This window comes from Amphiprion ocellaris, chromosome 8, assembly GCF_022539595.1.
Source record: "Amphiprion ocellaris isolate individual 3 ecotype Okinawa chromosome 8, ASM2253959v1, whole genome shotgun sequence".
NCBI classification, from domain to species: Eukaryota; Metazoa; Chordata; class Actinopteri; family Pomacentridae; genus Amphiprion; species Amphiprion ocellaris.
In genome coordinates, this window is record NC_072773.1 from 13,852,785 (window position 1) to 13,872,078 (window position 19,294).

General features: G+C 41.7%; 2 protein-coding genes across 2 annotated transcripts in view; one reads left to right on the forward strand and one right to left on the reverse strand.

The window, feature by feature from the left end:
• Window positions 1-15,467, reverse strand: part of LOC111574438 (E3 ubiquitin-protein ligase Itchy-like) — a 218,840-nt gene extending 203,373 nt beyond the window's left edge. Inside the window, exon 1 of the mRNA XM_055012997.1 lies at window positions 15,462-15,467. The gene's annotated coding sequence lies outside the window, so the exon portion shown is untranslated. The remainder of the gene's footprint in view (window positions 1-15,461) is intronic.
• Window positions 15,468-16,763: 1,296 nt separating this feature from the next.
• hdac7a (histone deacetylase 7a) overlaps window positions 16,764-19,294 on the forward strand; it is a 77,417-nt gene continuing 74,886 nt past the window's right edge. The window contains exon 1 of the mRNA XM_055013051.1: window positions 16,764-16,944. Within this exon, the coding sequence (XP_054869026.1) occupies window positions 16,926-16,944 (19 nt within the window). The 5' untranslated portion in view covers window positions 16,764-16,925. The remainder of the gene's footprint in view (window positions 16,945-19,294) is intronic.

Genomic DNA, 19,294 nt, shown 5'->3' on the forward strand with positions numbered 1-19,294 from the left:
TCAGTGAAATGTTGTCCAGTTAGGACTTCTGTGACTCCAGTGAGAGCTCTCTTCACCGACTTCAAATGTCTAAGAACACTGTCCTGGGTGTTAACTGGCACTAACAAGTATGATCATATTACTCCAGTAATTCCTATTTAAACTGGCTACCTGTAAAAAGTTGCAAAGACTTAAAAATTCTATCAAGCATTTTTAAAGCATAAAATGATCTTATTCCAAATTACACTGAGGACCTTTTAAACCACTTATTTGCTGGGGTACTATCTCAGATAAATGGTTTTCGGCCGGTAATTCCAAGGATTCAGATTGTTCACAAATGTGTGAACAAGAAAAGCACTCAGAGAGTGCATTACTCCAACAAGGCTGCTCAGTCGTTACATCATTTCTGACGGATAAGTCCTGATAAGTCTGCAGCAGTTGATTTATAGCAGGATCGCAGTCATGTGATCGTCAGCAGGCAGCTGAGGTAGTGTTCACTTGTTGTCATAGTTATTGTGATGCCGTGCTGCTGTTTTGCAATGATACAGAAATCTTTAACAAATCCGTAGATCGAGGCTATAAGCCACATCACTGCCTAAATCTAATCACTTGGTCCTTGTGATATTTCTGACCTTCCCTGAGAATTTCATCCAAATTCGTTATTCCATTTTTGAGTAATGTTGCGAACAGACAAACAGACAGAAGGACAAACATACGCTGATTGGCACATAACTCCGCAGCCTTCTTTGGCAGCCCAGAAAATTAAATTGTTCCTATCAGTCAGCTACAAGACAGAAGATGTTCTGATCGTATGCACATGAGGACTCATTTTTGGAGCTTTTATTTTAACCAATATATCCAAAAATATGTCTTTTATACGTTTTGATAATTTGGATTTTAAATGGGCACTGCTCGCATTTGTAAAATCAATGTATTGTATAAGTTACATGGTGTATTACTCAGCCTGTTAAATCAATCTGATCATGTCTGTTGCAGTTTCCCGAAGAAAAAAGTCTGTCACACACTGAGGATTTAAAGTGAAAAAGTGGTTACTAGACATTAACTGTAGGGTCTAATGAAAAGCTGCTTTCAAGATATGAAAAATATCACATCCAACACTTCATAAATTTGACTCATCAATTCATCTCATCTTCTTCTGCTTTAATTTTGACCATTATTGTCCTCTAACTTAATGGAATTGTATTTTGACATTTTACCTCTTGGGGATGAACATTTCTAAATTCTGCATGCAGCAGTGTCCATTCTTTACTGTAATAGTTAAATGTAAAATTTGAAGGTCAAACAGTTATGTTTAGTTGTGTTCACTAGCAATAATACTGATGTGATCATTTCCCAGTTCATCCTGCCTCTGCTATATTCGTGAGTAATGTGAACAACTTTAGTTGGAAACTAAAAGGGGATGTCTGTGGTTAGCAGCTGTTGTTCTGTTGGAATCAGCAGATACTAGTATGATGCAGAGCAGAAATATGTGGTGAACTAAAGAAGAAGTGTGATGCAGTGCAAACTTCAGTTTAAATGTGAAAACCCCAGGAACATAAAGTAACCTTTAAGATGCAAAAAAAAAAAAACAAACAGCTAGTATCGCTCTTTCCAAAGATACTTAAACCAGGTAATATATTGTATCAATCATGAGCTGATGACACTTTTCTATAGTAATTTGCCCAAAAGCAGTGACCACAGCTTTCATCACTGAGTTGGTCACTTGGGTGTGGTTGGGACTCAGCAGGCTGCTGTCCATCCATCCATCCATTATCTATACACCGCTTAATCCTCACTAGGGTCGCGGGGGGGGCTGGAGCCTATCCCAGCTGACTCGGGCGAAGGCAGGGGACACCCTAGACAGGTCGCCAGTCTGTCACAGGGCTACATACAAAGACAAACAAGCACTCACACATTCACACCTACGGGCAATTTAGAGTAATCAATTAACCTCAGCATATTTTTGGACTGTGGGAGGAAGCCGGAGTACCCGGAGAAAACCCACGCATGCACAGGGAGAACATGCAAACTCCATGCAGAAAGATCCCGGGAAAGCCGGGATGCGAACCAGGGACAGGCTGCTGTCATTGTGACTAAAATAAGAACCTGCACAGACACAAAAATAGACATATAGCATGTTTTATGCTGCATAGTAGCACTCCTGTCAGAGTACACAAAACTCTTGAAAGACGGGGCTGCATAGTGCATTCACAACTGTTTGCAGGAGAAATTCATATTCAAAACATGGTTTGGATTCTGTTTGATATACAGAATGGTTGTGTGAAGGCTGCAGCAGTGATTGGAAACAGAAACTAAGAGAACATAGACTCAAAACACATGGAGTGTGGACACAGTACTGCTCACAAACACACTTTGAGTAATAAATGACTGTTGATTTACCGATTAGTGTGTGTCTAAATGCCATTCTATAATACTTTAAATACGAACACTGTATGATATTTGTTTATTTTAATATTCAAATTCAGTGCACCAAATCACAGCACTGAAGGCCAGACAAGACAAAAAAGTATGTGAACTGAGCGGTTGAGCAGTATAATACTGAAAAAGTGGACACTGTGGTAATGTGTACTGAAAGTTTGACATTAATCCTGGTTCATGCACTTCCGTGACTTTCTGGGATTCATTGCTGACGTCATTATTAAAACTTATGTTCTCATTGCAACAAGTCAAAATGCCTGATATTACAGAGGAACTAAACATGTATTACATGTATTAACAAGTATACTGCCAAAATCTAATCACTTGGTCCATGTGTTATTTCTGACCTTCCCTGAACATTTCATCCAAATCTATGAGTCCCTTTTTGTGTTATGTTGCTAACAGACAGACAGACAGACAGACAGACAGACAGACAGAGTGATTGCCACATAACTCTGCCGCGTTCCTCAGCGGAGTCATGATAAAAAAAGCAGTGTGATATGGGACCTTTAAATTCCACTGGGCCATCTTATCTGAACATTGAACATGTTGTGATAGAAGTGTCACTGCTGGGAATGACAGGGTATGACTTTTCACTCTTTTTTCACTCTCAGAAATCTTATCACTTCTGATTTTTCTTTTAATGTTCATGGAAAAACTTAAGGACTAAGCCAGATCAAAGCCTCTCAGACAAACAATGTTGCGCCAATCAATTCTATATTCAGTTTATTATTGATGTAACGGCATCATATTTATGATTTTCAGAGGGGACAACACAGACCAGACACAGACTTGATTTTGGCTTCTATCCAGTCTATATTGGTCTCCCATTGGTTTCACAGTGTCCTGGTCTAGAGGACTGTAATTTTGTGTGTGCAGTCTAAGAGTCAAGGTCCCATCTAAGAGGAAATGACTTCACGAGACTCAACGGGCTCTGCAGTGCATGAGGGGAAGGCTGGTATGCTCTGTCACACACACACACACACACACACACACACACACACACACACACACACACACACACACACACACACACGCGCACACACACACACACGCACACACGCACACACAAACTCATGCAGGCATACGCAAACGTGCACAACAGGCTTTAAATACACACACTCCGGCCTGTCACCTCCCAGGTCTGTTACGGAGTGTGTTATTTATTTTAGCTAGCCAGTGTGAGAGTTAAAAATGGAATGTTTCAGCTACATAAAACACTTCCTGTGTTGACGACTCCCTGAGCTGTTCCTTTGGCTAAACAGTCCCAGAGCTCCACGTAAAAACACACAGGAAAACTCTGTGTTTGTGTCTAAATAAACTGCAGACATTCACTCATGGTTTTCCTCTTTATATATGCGTTTTTGCACATTTTCCACACCCGTTTGCTGGCTCGTGTGAGCGGTGGTGGAGCTCTTGCTCTTGTTTGTGTTGCATTGTTGTTCATCTCTGTGCTTTATTTGAAGTGTACCTCCGGGCAGACACTTTTATGGTGCTGGACTTCACTACATTTACATTCTGCAGATGCTCCTAAAACAACACCCTCAATTTTTCCAGTATTTTTAGAACATTATATTTTGTCAAACCACAGTTCAGGACCCGCATTTGGCCTTCAGATCACACTCCTGCTGGGCACCCAAGTTGATCTCATGAGTCAATTAAACAACACTAAAGTAATGATCACACAGAAATGTGCTGCTATGGAGGCATGTGCTTAAGAAACAAAACAAAACAAAACAGTAGCATGCCCCCCCGATGAGCTGCTGTGTGAAACTCTGGTCTTTACATAGAAAATCTGAAAATAATCAGACTTAAAGCATTGCATGCACACACCTGACACTTAAAATTGTCAAGGATCAAGAGAATACAACAATCAAAGTGGTACTACTCATGATGAGCAAACTGGAGTGTCCTTTTGTTTGTTTCAGAAGCGCATGGTAGACATATAGGACAGTCCATCCATTGTCTATATACCACTTAATCCTCATTAAGGTCGAGGGGGGCTAGAGTCTATCCCAGTGGACTTAGGGTGAAGGTTCACCTGGACAGGTTACCAGTCTATCACAGGGCTACATATAGACACAAACAATCACTCTCACACCTACAAACAATTTAGTTACCAATTAATGTGAACATGTTTTTGGACTGTGGGAGGACCCAGAGAAAACCCATGAATGTACAGGGAGAACATGCAAACTCCATCCAGAAAGATCCCAGGAAGGTGGGGATGTACACCTGGGATCTTCTAGCCGCAAGGCAACAGCCCAGAATCAGAATCAGAATCAGATATTTAATATGTGAACAAAAACACAGGAAAACATTGGTCTTGGAAATGTGACTAAGAGGAAGCCTAAAAACCTGCTGGAGACACTTGACATGATGTCAAGGCACAGTGAAGCTGATTGGTTGGTCCCGGAGAACCACCTCCTTAAGATACCTTGTGTTGGTTTATTCTGAAATTTGTCATTAATTTGTTTTTGGCAGCGAAATGGCAAGAAATTCAGTAGCTATAGAATCTCCAAACTCCTCATGTAGCCAGTTGTGATGGCAGCTCCTAGCTGTATGTGAATGTCAAGTTTAGTGATTTACAAGAAAATAATTTGCCCATAAAGAATTAGTAGAATAAATAATACATTGAATATATTTGAAGTTTGTCAATTGCATTTGCATGTTTTTATTCAATTTGCTGTAATTAAACACAGTCGTCAGTGACTAAATCTGACATTTACAGTCAGATGGGTTACACTGGCTGTAGAACAGTGGACAAGCTTTTTATCCTTGGAAGTTGCTGAAGGTGTCATGGGAGTTTGTCGCTGTCCCTTAGGGAATCCTGTGGAGGTTATTGTGGGAGTACGGGGTTCCATTGGAACATGCCACCAACCCTTGTACAACCAAGTGAGAGCTTTGTTTGCATATGGTACTTTGCATTGACACATAGTCAAACATGTTTCTCATTGTAGTTGAACTCTGCCAGGGTTGCCCCTCGTCTCTAATCCTGTTACTGATAGTTTATGGACAGGATCTCAAGGTACGACCAAGGTCAGGAGGGGTCCAGTTTGGGAACCCCACAGACATGTCTCTGCTTTTTGTGGATGATGTGGTTCTGTTGACTTCACAAAGCCTTGACCTTCAGCATGCACTTTGGTGGTTTGCAGCATGTGAAGCAGCTGGGATAAGAGTCAGCACCTCCAAGTCTGAGGCTGGAACCCAATGGCCTCAGACTTGGAGATCACCTTAGAGCTTAAACATCTGCAGAGAGCTTGGAGTCCTTTGCTTCGAAAGGAGTCAGCTAAGGTGGTTCAGGCATCTGAGTAGGATATCTCCTGGTGCCTTCCTATTGAGCTTTTCCAGGCATGTCCAACTGAGGGATGACCAGAATTCACTGTAGGGATTACATATCTCATCTGGCCTTGGAACACCCTGGCAGAGGAGCAGGAAAAGGTGCTTTGGAGAAGGATACCTGGAATGCCCTTTTGTAGCCTGCTTCCACTGCATCTGACTGTGGACAAAGGGTGTAAAATGGATGATAGATGTGGTACAGATAGACACACACTCAGTTTGCAGACAGATATTCCTTCAACATTCTTGCCTTTCAACTTCTTCTTTTTTTTTTTTTTAAGCTGTTTTTGACATTTTACAGACATGGAAGTGTATAGGTGCACTTTTTTCTGATTACTTCTTATCCCTGTTGCAACCAAAAGCTCTAGAGGAAACAGTCTCACCACAAAGCTCATTTAGTAGCTGCCTTGGAGGTTCTGAATGTATCATGCATCTGATAAATGCTCAGATTTTCGGCTAACATGGATGAAAAGTTGTTGTGCGGGCTCAGAAAAAAATGAACGTTTCAACAGTTGTTATGAAATAGATGGCTAAACTGTGTTTGACAGTGAATATTGTGCAATATGACTGAAGGCTCAAGAAAAGCTACCTAATGGTCCTTGTGGAGAGAGTACATCTCAAGAAAATAACTAAGCAAACAGACCTCTAGCTTGCAGTTGCACCAACACAAACAAACAAACAAGCAAAAAACACTTGTGCAATCATATTTATTAAGCATGTAAACCTCTTTTCTGCAGTATTTTAATCAAGCTGTTATCTCTGTTATGATTAAAAACACATAATTGTCTCCTGGCAGACCTCCCAGAACCAGATGTTTAACTGTGAGTTTTAGCCCACTGTTTTCTGTCCAAATCCCTCCCAAGTTTTTCAGACGTTCTGCTGACAAACTAAAGAAAACACAATCTGGCAGAGAGAAGTGAGCTGCTGCAGACGAGAGCTGATTGCATCTCGATGCTTCCATTACAGTGACTCCTGGTTGAGTGAAATTACAGGTGTTTCCAACAACAAAGTACATGCTGTTGCACATACATACACCTTCCACCCACGGCCTTTAAACCACAGGCCCACCACTGAGACAGTAACATAGAGCTGCTTAGTGTAGAGCTGTGTTTTGTACAGAGTTTGCAGTGTTGCTGCTAACTGTCCTCATTATCTGCGTGTTTGAATCTTTAAAACGCAAGAAAACACCTTTAAACAAGCTGGTGGGTTTATTCTTTCTTTTTGTTACACGGCACATTTGTCTTTCTCACCCGTAACTTGTCTGCTCGTCTCCACACACACACACTTTAATTCTCACACACACACACACACACCTCGCTTTACAACATTTTCACTCTTCTCGCCCCTACACACCCACACACAAATACACACACTCCCGCTTCCCTTTCCCTCCCTTGTCTCTAATCCCTGCAGCTGTTGCTCTTACTCACACTGCAGCCTCCTCCAGACAAAACCTCATCTGTCTACATACGTGTGTGTGTGTGTGTGTGTGTGTGTGTTTGAGTTATAGATAGGAAAAGCTACATTTTGGACGAAGCAGGAGGGACAAAAAGAGTGAGGGTGAGATGTGAATGAGAGGATGGGAGATGGAGAGGTGGAAGAAAAATCCCCCTCCTGTTTCCCCCTGAGAGAGCCTCCGTCTTCCCTTTCTCCCAGATCCATTGTGTTCCCTCTTCACCTCCTTCCTCCGTCCTTCCATCTCCACATCCTCGGGGTTCTGCATTCGGATATCACAAATCTATCAGCTGCATCTGGCTCCATCATGCATGTCAGGTGGAGAGTTGGCAGTGTGCAAATAATAGCCAAATATATAACAGGGATATTACATCTCTCAAAGATGGCTGTGGTTTGGACAGAGGTTCCTATCAGTCCTGAACAGTGAACGATCTGATGAAGAAGATCTGTTTCCAAACTGAAGTTAGATTGAAATGAGAAAACTCTTTTTTACTCCACCGAGGAACAGCAGAGTTATGTGACGATCGGCGTACGTTTGTCCGTCTATTTGTCTGCCTGTGTATAACATTACTCTAATAGACTAATGGATTTGGATGAAATTTTCAGGGAAGGTCAGAAATGACACAAGGACCAACTGAGTAGATTTTGGCAGTGATCCAGCTTATAGTCAGGATCCATAGATTTATTAAAGATTGTCTGTTTCTCAGACTGTGTAGCGCTCCTGGCTTGTAAATTAACGACACATAAAAATAAGTTGAGTGCCCTCTAAATATCTACAGAGAAGACTATCTACTGACTGCAGGCTGCAGGTCTTCATCTCTTACACCTCAGAGGTTGTGAGCTGCATCACTGCCAAAATCTAATCAGTTGGTCCTTGTGTCATTTGTAACCTTCCCTGAAAATGTCATCCAAATTTGTTAGTCCGTTTTTGAGTAACGTTGCTAACAGACAGACCAGCGCCAATCGTCACAGAACTCTGCCAAGGCGCCGCCTCCTTGGCAGAGTAAAAAAACAATTGTTCACCTGCTGGTAAAAACTAATAGAAAGCTGTTGATCGGCTCAAAGTGTCATTGCATAATTTTCTGTCTCTCTTTAAATCCCCCTCAGGTGCTGTCACCATCGCCACAGAGCTGTTCTATTGTCCCGAGTCACTACAATGGACTATCAAATGTGCATGTCATACACACCACTAAATTCACACATGCTATTAAATAGTACATCTTGAAATACACACACCTCAGTTTGTCCATATGCAGCTGTGTGGTACTATGTTTTTAAATATTAAGTTATCAGTCAGCTGTTAGACGACCTAAATAGGTCATTGTTGACATTATGGTGATATATGCTGTTTGCTTATTTGTACAGGCAAAGCTGAATTATGAGTTTCCTGTTTTTTTCAAATAAAATGTTTCCACACCCATTCGTCATTTCTGTGCTGAGAATATTGAAAGAAACATTTTTTATGTTGATCCAGTAATTTCCGACTCTGGTTTATCCTCCTATGAGTGTTCTAAACAGTTTTAATGATCTGGACAGAATGAACTGTCTTCGCCGGTTGTATGAAGCTTGTATACATCACTGGCAGCATCATGTACACACTAATGTTTGGATGAAACCAGGGTTCATTTAGATTCAGGTTAGGCCACAACAGCAAGCTATTAAACACACTGAAATATGAATGGTGAAGCAGGTTGTGCCCTCCCAGTGAGGAGGCTGCTTCTGTTTCCTATTAGAATGTTCATCAGACCATTATGCTAACTGATACAAAAGCTGTAATGTTACTTTAATTCAAAGTGTGTCATGCTGGCCTTTTAATGTGGCACATTTGAACCCATGATTATGAAAACCAACAAGGTTTCCTGAGAGACAGCTCTTTCTTTGTGATGTCATTTGGAATTAAATGCTGAATACACCTCATTAGAAGTGTACGATGGCAGCTCCGTTGCCACGGTTACAGCACCCGTGGGGGATTTGGGCACATGCTATGATTTATAACTCACAGTGTCAGTCAAACTTTTACTGTCAGTGCAGCAGCTCTAACTTCGTGAAAATCTCAGATGATCTCACATGTGCTATATGTTCAGAGCTGTGCCTAAGTGTGTGTGTGAGTCCAATGCGGTTCACTAGCAGTGAAGAAAAAGACGTGACCCGTGTTGGAAGGCTGCTGCCTGAGAGGCCAGAACCACACCACTTAACCTCTGCACGACACACACACACACACACACACACACACACACACACACACACACACACACACACACACACGCGCACACACACACGAAGAGTCCTCACCACATCCCATCCATTCATCGTTAAATCCCCCAACATATGGATGCTATAAATTCAAACAGACCTATAAATTCTTGTGCAACATATTTGAGTTTTTAAGTCGAGCTGTTCTGACTCCTTTGGGTTTGACACTGGTTTTCATAAGAAGTTAAAACCATAATTCTTTCCAAAAAGACAGCTGGCATGTTAAATCAGCCATGATATTGAAGAGCTGTACACTCTGACACTGGAGGTTCCAAACGCTTTGTTACACTTTTGGTAAAAGGTGAGAAGCGTGGGTCGGTTTTTAGGCCAGCACTTCGCTGAAGAAGACAAACAAGCTTGTGAAATATTATTTTTATGAATGACTGCGGGATGTCTAAGACGCTACATTTCATTCTTTACTAACAACTATCATGTACTGTGCAGATATTGTTCCAAAACCCCAGTTGGCAAGTGCTTTATAGAATTAAAAAATACTAGTACAATAAACATGGACGTAAAACTGATGAAAAAAGGCTCAATATTCAAAACACTTCACCTTGCCAACATTTTTCAGGCAAGACTTCAGTTATTCAAAAATATTTCAAGGCTTTACTTCCTAAATTATGCGGTCTTTCAGCAACTGCTAATAAAACAAGATGACAAAACAATGTGTGTTGCTTCGCATTGGGTAGGAAGTGAGTGAGTGAGTGCTGGGAAGCCAGCGAGTATTGTATGTCATCTAACACTAACATTCTTTAAGTAGGTCAAGTAGAGAAGTGATTCTCAGCCTTTTCCATAAACCTACTGATGTAATGCTGACCTACAAAACAGCAGCTGCTGGGATCAGGGGTCTGGACCCCATCTTATCCCCTCCTTCATCCTCCCGCTCCTCTTCCTCTTTCCTTTCCTTTCCTTTCCTTGTGTCACTTTCACTTTTATGCAGCATAAAGTCACCAACATTATTACATCATTCAGTTATTGCAGTATTACCCTAATCCTAACCTTAACCAATTTATTTCAGTTGACCAGACTTATTTTATCATCACAGCGACTTATTTGTCTTTGTCTATATATTTCCCTGCCAACTAACACAGATTTGTTTTCCTTCATGATTTTAGTCATGAGCAGTCTGATACAACACTCAGGAATGAAAGTTTCCATACACTTGTAAAGACCATATGTATTACGGCAGTTTTGAATTTCCAGTGACTCCTATAACTTTTATTCATTGAAACCCATGCTTCTTTGTCACAAAAAACAATTGTGCATTTTGGTTCTTTCATGGATTCATTATAGGTCTTCTGAAAACATGACCAAATCTGCTGGTGACGTAGAAAACTGTGTTAATCAAATTTTCTTAGAGGCATTGCCTCTTAACTTCCTGTGTGTGATTATGATTGACCACAGCCACTGACTCCTCTAAACCAATTTATATAGGGCCAATTTGATACACTCATTAGACTCAGCCACAAACACTACAGTGGAAAAGTCTGAGGAGCTCAGCGAAGATCCGAATGAGCAAATCATGGACTTGAACAAGTCAAAAAAGCTACAGATCCCAAAATCAACCATGCAGACCATTGTTTGTAAGTATAAAATGCATGGTACAGTTGTGTCACTGCCATAACCAGGAAGAAAACACAAACTATCACCATCAGATGAGAGACAATTGGTCACTGTTAGCCAGAATGTTGGTTCTTAGACACAGCTGGATGTTTTAACAATACAGTGACCCTAAGACAAATCAAAAGTGGCAAAGAAATGGTTAAATTAGGCCAGAAGTAGGGTTTTAGACCAGTCTACCCAAAGTGACTGACTTAAACCCCATCAAGAATCTGTGGACTGTCATGAAGCAGCAAGTCTGTGTCAGAAAGCCAACAAATTTAGTTTAACTTTACCAATTCTGCTAAAACAAGTGATCACAGATACAACCAGAAGCTTGCAGATGGCTACCAAAAGTGTCTAGTTGAGGTGAAAATGACCAAAGGGCGTTTAACCAAATACTAGTCTTGTTGGAGGTTTATTTTTGACCCAGCAGATTTTGTCATATTTCCAGAAAATTTACATTAAATCTATGAAAGAAACACAATGCATGATTATTTTTGTGACAAAGGAGCATAGGTATTAATGATTCCATTATAATAAAGCTATAAGAGGCACTGGAAACTCAACGCTGCCATGATATACATGGTCTTTACAAGTGTGGGGAAATTTTTGTTCACGAACTGAACCCCGCAGTGTTCATCCTGGATGGGGTCCATCACTGGAAGTTACACCACAATGTTATGAAAATATTGATCAGTGCAGCATTAAGTTAGGCTCTCAGGCAGCCCTTACTGTGTCCTACTCTCATAAAGATCCATGGTTTATCCCAAGTTTTTATTTGTGTAAGTTAGTTGTATAAGTTGTACAAGTTCTCTACAACTAGCGGGTTGCAAGTGAAAGCAGACAGAAAGATAGAAATGTTGAACTTGAGGCTTTCGCATGCTCTCATTTAATAAAATTTGAAATTTCTCTCAAAATTAAACCCTGACCTCGACTCATTTTGTCTCACTCGTCCCAGTTTTCATCAGTGTGCCAAATCAGATTGAATTTCTTTTCCAGAACATTTTTAGCAGCGTGTGTAACAATACGGTTTTCTCCAGCACTGGCAACTCTACATGACCGACTGGTGTCTGTCATATAGAGGCGTTTTCACAAATATCTTTACCTGCTAGGTGGAAAATTCTTACTGTATCTGATCAGAATTTTTGTGACCCCTGTGTTCTCCTGTGTAATGAACAGCAGCTCATCTATGACTACGAATAGGAGGAAAACAATGATTGCGATACTGAGGTGTGAGGCGAATGCTGTGACTGACTGCATGTCAATAGTTTTGGGCGCTCGGGCCTCGGCCTCGTGTTTCTTCTCCTGACAGCAGGACTGATTAGTGAAGCTTAGCAGGCGAGGTTGGTAACCAAAACAGAGGAGGGGAGGTTTGATACACACAACGCAGCGCTCCTCACTCACTAATCACTGTGTACAAGGATCACACCCACATCTGGAGACGACTTTCCGTGTGTGTGTGAGTGACGGAGTGTGAACAGGAGTTTAGTCAGAGAAAATGACAGAAAAGGTGTGTGACGGTTTATGTGAGCGTGTGGTTAGAACAAAGAGTTATGTGTCTGTGGTTTGTTGAGGTTGTACAGACGTCTGAGGGGTTGCTGGTTTGATTCCCAGGAGTGACATAGCCAAAGGTACATGAGGCAACATCAGCTTTAGGAACTGGAAAGTAGCGTGAGCTAAAAGTGCAGCTCTACACTGTGTGTGTGTGTGTGTGCGTGTGTGTGTGTGTGCGTGTGCATGCTCCAGATATGTAGCTACCCACCCCTCCAGAGGGACCTCGCCCTTGTATTCAGTCATTTTAATGACAAACACATTCTCTGCCTTTGGATGCACACACACTTTCTTTGTATTTTTGAACACACACTCACACTTGCACAAGCACACACACTCCTTATGTTTGCCATGCATTTGACAGTGACGCACAGCATTGTTTTATTTGGCCAAAATGAGACTCAGATGTGTTGAACGGGTCTGATAAACAACCTGCAGCGAGCCAGTCACTGCATCAGGCTGCATTACACAGAATCAGAGGAGCAGCCCGAAGATCTGACCTCTTGCTACAAATTAAAGCAAGGATTTTTAATTAAAGTATTGCATCCCTGTCGTACTGTGGGACTCAGGATCACATATTTCTAGCTTGTGTTCTGGTGGGACCTGCCAAAAACTGGCCTGCAACCTATTTTAGGCCCCTGCCCCTGCCCCTAGTTTAAGAAGCTTGGGAGGGGAACACAAGAGGCCAAAGAGCATTTGAATTTTTCATGACAAAGTCAGACCAACAACTGATTCTCATGATATAAAACCATTGTAGCTCTGTATTTTGCATCCCCACCCTCCTTTTAGCAATTTTGACTCATCACACATCATTTTCTTTGCAGCTTGTAAGAAAAACTTCCAGTGAGACTTCCAAACCTCCAAAATGAGGTTCTGCTTATAATTAGTGTTTAGTGCTTTTACAACTGGACCATTCAGCTATAAATTAGGAGTGTCGATGTAATTTAAAAAATCTGATTTTCATTTTGAGCTCATATGTCTACTATATACCATCTGTTCTTAACGTGTCACAGGAGAGGTTGCTTTCATGCAGCAGTGAAAGCTTTTTCAGCTGAACACCAAGCTAAATGTCATAATTTCTTTGAATAAAAAAGTGCACACAACGTTGCAGTTTAATCTCTAATGTACCATAGTGATGTTTTATGGACATTTTCATCTGTATTGTTTATCATTAACATAGAACAGCCACCACAGTTGAGAAACAGCTGCCTCAGTTTTAAACTTACAGTGTCACTGTCAGTGTCTTTTTCCACTTTTACTGGTAGTGTATCTGCATCGTTGGAACTTTACTGACTTCATGTAAGTGGACAGTTCCTAACTCTGTTCCTGTTTACATGCTGTTTGCTTCTCTTCTGGTCTCTGTGCTCACATATCCTGCATTTTAAAACAGCTGAATTCCCAGTAAAGCTGTTTTTATTTACATATTTTTCTGTTTATGTTGTCGGATGATGGAGCTACTCTGCACCGCTAAAATGCTGATTATGTAACTGCAACATTGTCTCGCAAACTTAGCATACACATAAGTTAGAAATAACAGTTGTACTGAGAATGCTGTGATATTTTCATGTAAAATGATTACTCATAGAAAAAGTCTGAAGCAACAGAAAGTCCTGGACTGAGACACTTACTCATGTCAGTGAGCTGCCGTGTCGTCAACCGTTTTGCTCTGCAGTCACAGACACAGACTTCTTCCTGAAGAGGGAGGGGAAGAGCTTAGCTGTATTAAAACAGACACTGAAACTGCACGCTTAGAACAGAGCTAAAAACACGAGTTGTACATTCATTGTGAAATGAACCAGCTTTGTGGTATTTAGAGCTGAAAATTTGAAAGACATTCTGGGGACTTCTAAGACGATTATTAATTTGCTGAAAAGGGGGACAGCATTGGACTTCAGTATAACTCTGTATTTTGGTTCAAATATGTAAATTAATAGAGTAATGACTATTCTTAGCAGGTAATAATTTATTGGGTTCTCCACTGTAAGATCGAAACCTAAATTTTTCTTCTTTACATCTTATTATGCCACCGAGGAGACGGAGCCTAGGCAGAGTTATGTGCTGATTGGCATTGATTTGTTTGTCTGTCTGTCTGTCTGTCTGTTCGCAACATTACTCAAAAATGGACTAACGAATTTGGATGAAATTTTCAGGGAAGGTTAGAAATGACACAAGGACCAAGTGATTAGATTTTGGCAGTGATGCGACTTATCCGGATCGACAGATTTGTTAAAGATTTCTGTATCATTGCAAGATAGCAGCACGGCGACACTGTAACTATGACAACAAGTGAACACTATGTCAGCTGCCTGCTGATGGTCACATGATTGCGATCCTACTACAAATCGACCATTGCAGACTTGAAATAAAACAAGGAACAATTGATTAAATTGTGGGTCCCATCAATTCCCACCATCCGCTACATATTTAGGTCGCGCAATTCAGTATCCGCACATAATGTACACATGCATAACACATGCCTGTGCTCAGCGCAACGTCGTTTTGTTTGTGGGTACATTTATATTAAATGGCCACATTCTATGTTGCCGTGACTTCTGATCATCAATAACTAATAAACAAATGCTGCATTTACAAAAAAAAATGCTGCATTTCTGACAATGTGGAGGAATGAATAGCCTTGGCAGAGTACTGCACTCTCTGAGGGCTTTTCCAGTTTCACCTGTTTTCTTCTGCTGTATTGTACAATTACTGGTCAAAAGCAACATTTTCCCGTAGTGAGGAGTAGGAGACCTAGTTGGAAGTTTTGAGAACAACCCGAATATGACTTTACATCTACCGTCACAACTGAAACATGCTGCTACACCAAATAATTGCTTATGGACACAGTGAGCGGCAGATTGTCAGTGTTTAAGAAAGAACAAATTAGCCATTGGACATTGTGTGTTGTTTGAAATGCAGAATTATAAAGAAATGCGCAAACAAACATGGTATCGATCTGCAACTCTGTAAGCTTTCTCTCTCCTCACAGTCAGTTTTTGTACAGGCAGCTTGTACTCTTCAACAACTGCTTAATCAGTTCCTCCACATGCACTCAGAGACACACACAAACACACACAAAGGTCGACCCAGAGGGGAGGAAATTGAATTAGCAGGGTGTAATGCAGCTCCTTGTGTGTGTAATCAGTGCAGCCTCAGAATACAGGGCCATTGTAAGTCACTGTGGTTGGAGCCCAGAGAGCCAGCAACCGCTGGGGGAAGCTGTCCTTATCACTAGATATGATTACAGCCGGGGGAATGTGTGTGTGTTTGGGTGGGTGGTGGTGAGATTCGTGTGGGAGTTATGGCTGAGTGATTGTGTGGGGAATGTGTGTCTACATGCTTGCGATGGCCCACAAGTGTGTATGACGGTAACTTCCAAAAAACTTTTTGGGAGATTGAAAAAAAAAAAAGCAAGCATGTTTGTGTTTTTCCCTCAAGAGACGCAGCCATGCAGTTTGTAATGTTTGCATCCAGTGTATCTACAAAAATAATACTCACATTTTTGACATTCATTGCCACCAACCCCCTTAGATCTTTCTGGATTTGGTATTTTTAAATCCTGCGGCGGCAACAAGAAAAATGAGCTTTTTTCTGTTTGCCGCTTCCACTATCATTGTTTGGTGCAGGCTGCAGGCTGCAGGCTATGTTTTCCACTCTGGATGTCATTGTTTTTCACTGTCTGTTAATTATTTTTGTGCTGGTATTTTGCCTCCTCCTGATATAGTGTTTCCTTCTATTGTCTTTTTCTACCAGGCTGCCTGCCTCTGGACTTGAGCCAGCCGGTCCCTCCTACCTTAAAACACACACACACACACACACACACACACACACACACCCTACAATACACACATCCACGACCACGAACGCGCACACACACACACACACACACACACACACACACATGCTCAGTGCTCTCCCTTCCTCCTCTTGGCACTTGAGAGAAAACACAAGAAGTCAGTGATACGGCAAACCAACTGTGTGTAGGGAGGGAGAGAGAGAGTCCAGCAGTCAGCTCAGAGGGTTAATCTCTCTCTCTCTCTCTCTCTCTCTCTCTCTCTCTCTCTCTCTCTCTCTCTCTCTCTCTCTCTCTCTCTCTCTCTCAATCTCTCCCTCCCTCCATCGCCTTTTGTTGCGGCCCCTCACTTTCTCAACACTTGGACAGAGGGAACTCATACTGTGCCTGCATGTGTGTGTGTGTGTGTGTGTGTGTGTGTGTTGTTTGAGAGTCCTCACTGCTCCCAATCTCTCTGGATTGAACTGTATGAGAACATGACTGATGGGACTTTCTAACACACTCCTTGCGCTGAATGTTCACAACACAGACTGGTAAGGCAGTGCTCCGGTTGGAAAAGTTGTCTAGTTTCACGTGAATGCAAAAAGTGTCATCTTGTGTGCGCATGTGTCTGGAATGCAGCGAGTTATTTGGGAGTGTGGGTTGTGTGCCTCTGCCTGTGGGAGCTCAGATTTTATGTATTCAAAGTCGTGTAAAGATGCAAAATGCTCTGAGAAGCTCTCTCTGTCCCTTGCTGTCTTTTGCCTTTCCTTCGCTCCTCGTTCCACTTCTCCTCCTTATCCCTCTCTTTGCCCGGCCCAAGTTGCTCAAGTTACCGGCTTCCTCCTGTTGTTATGAGCCCCGTGGTTTCTCTGCAGCGCTCTGAGGGCGCTCCCACGCTCTCCCAAAGAGAAAGAAAGGAAGGAAAACAGCGATAACCATTTCAGAGCCACAAAAGAACTGGGAGAAGCATGCCTGGTTTCACCCCACGTCTCTTCTGGACAACTACATGCATGCTTTTGTCCCTTTAACACTGAGCAACTCGGAAAATGTCTGTTATCACTTTTGCATGTCTGGTTGACTACTTTTTTTGGTTTTCTGGATAAAAGTTTTCTCTTTTCTTCCGAGGTAGTGGGGTGGCTGAGGTGGTGAGAAAATTGGAAACAGAGCCACCCACAGTGGAAGTGAGTCAGCCCGGCATTTAGTGGTGTGTTGACTTTGGAAATGGCAGGGATTGGGGGTGGTGGTGGGGGACGCAAGAAATTGTCAGAGGAATAGAGGACAACAACATAAGGGTGTCAGTTTGTTCGTATTTTCTGCTGAAGGTCTGAGAGTGTCTGAGTTGTGCACAACAGGAATTAAAGGACAGAAGATGGAGAGGAGAGGAGAGGAGAGGAGAGGAGAGGAGAGGAGAGGAGAGGAGAGGAGAGGAGAGGAGAGGAGAGGAGAGGAGATCGAAGCCAGAGGCTGTTTATAAAGGGAGGGAGCGGCTTGTGTCCATCTGGGACAATCCCAAGTGCTGAAAGCTTCCCCACCCTGATCCCAAACATCTCTTCCCCCCCTCTTTCCCTCTGTCTTTCTCATTGTTTAACTCTTGCTCCTTGACAATGAAATGCAAGTGGATACATTTTAATTGCAGTCTGCATCCAACTTGTTGCATTTATACTTTGTGCACACACAAGCTCCTTTCACTGTTGCGCTTTTCTTTATTTACTTTGTTTTCTGATCTTCTTTGTCACTCTCTGTGTTTTTGTTTCTCAGCTTGCCTGCAGTTCATGCAGTTTTCCCTAACAAACTGAAATACACACTGCAGGAGTATGGGGATGCTCCTCTTTGCACTCATGGTCATATCCACGATATATATACAATATATCTACGTGGTCCTTACATGGCATACAGTAAAATGCTAGGGATATCTGTCTTATAGTCTTCCCATAGCTGCTGCTTTAACCACCCACAGCCCTACTGATATGCAAATGAGTGGTGGGAGAATGAGTTCTGAGTGATTTGTCTCTTTGCTTGCATGGACTCCTCCAACATAAGTGAAATAATGTATGCATCACAGAGAGCTACAGGCTTCGATCTATGCATGTTAACTGTTGTATTTCCTTGCATTTCACTCGCTATTATTAACAAGCAAACAGTAGCCAAATGCTTTTGTATTCTCCCAGAGACGAGATGATGTCAGCCGGTTAACACAGCAGCCAAAGAGCAGATCACATTAAAGAACTGACACTAGATACATACAGCATCACCAAAAATGAACAATAAGCCTGTAGGAGCCATTCTGCACATGTTGTCGTCCTCATCAGAAGTTTCCTTTTGTGATTATTCACAATCTGCTGAATGTTTTTCTGCCAGGATCTGCTTCAGAGCTTCAGATTTGATTGCTGTAAGAAGCATCGGTTCACCAGTTTTTTACTGATGATTCTCTCTGAGTGATGCAGATTGTCAGCTGAGGGAATATGTTGTCTCTGGAAACGTGATGAGCTTCAAGTTAGTAATGTCTTTGAGCGAAGTCGTGCAGTAGGTAAACTAGATATGTCATGTTACCACGACAGCCTATGCCTTCAGATGGTGATGCAGAAAATGCTTAAATATGTTTGGTCCTCATTTACTAGTACTGCAGAAATTAGAGATAAAATTCAATCAATAACATTTATTTCGCTTTGATTTGGTCTAAAACTAAAGAGATTTCCATGCGTCTTTAATTAAGGGGCATTGGACAGTGACCTAAATGCTCATCTTGAGGATTAAGTTTAAATGTATGAAGTTTAAAGTTTTATCAGCGATGTGCAGCTGCCACAGTAGAAACAAGCAGCTGCATTGAGAGTCACTGTAGTTCAAATATATATTAACTATATTAACTTAGACTTTTTTTTTTTTACAGTTTTCTATCAGCAT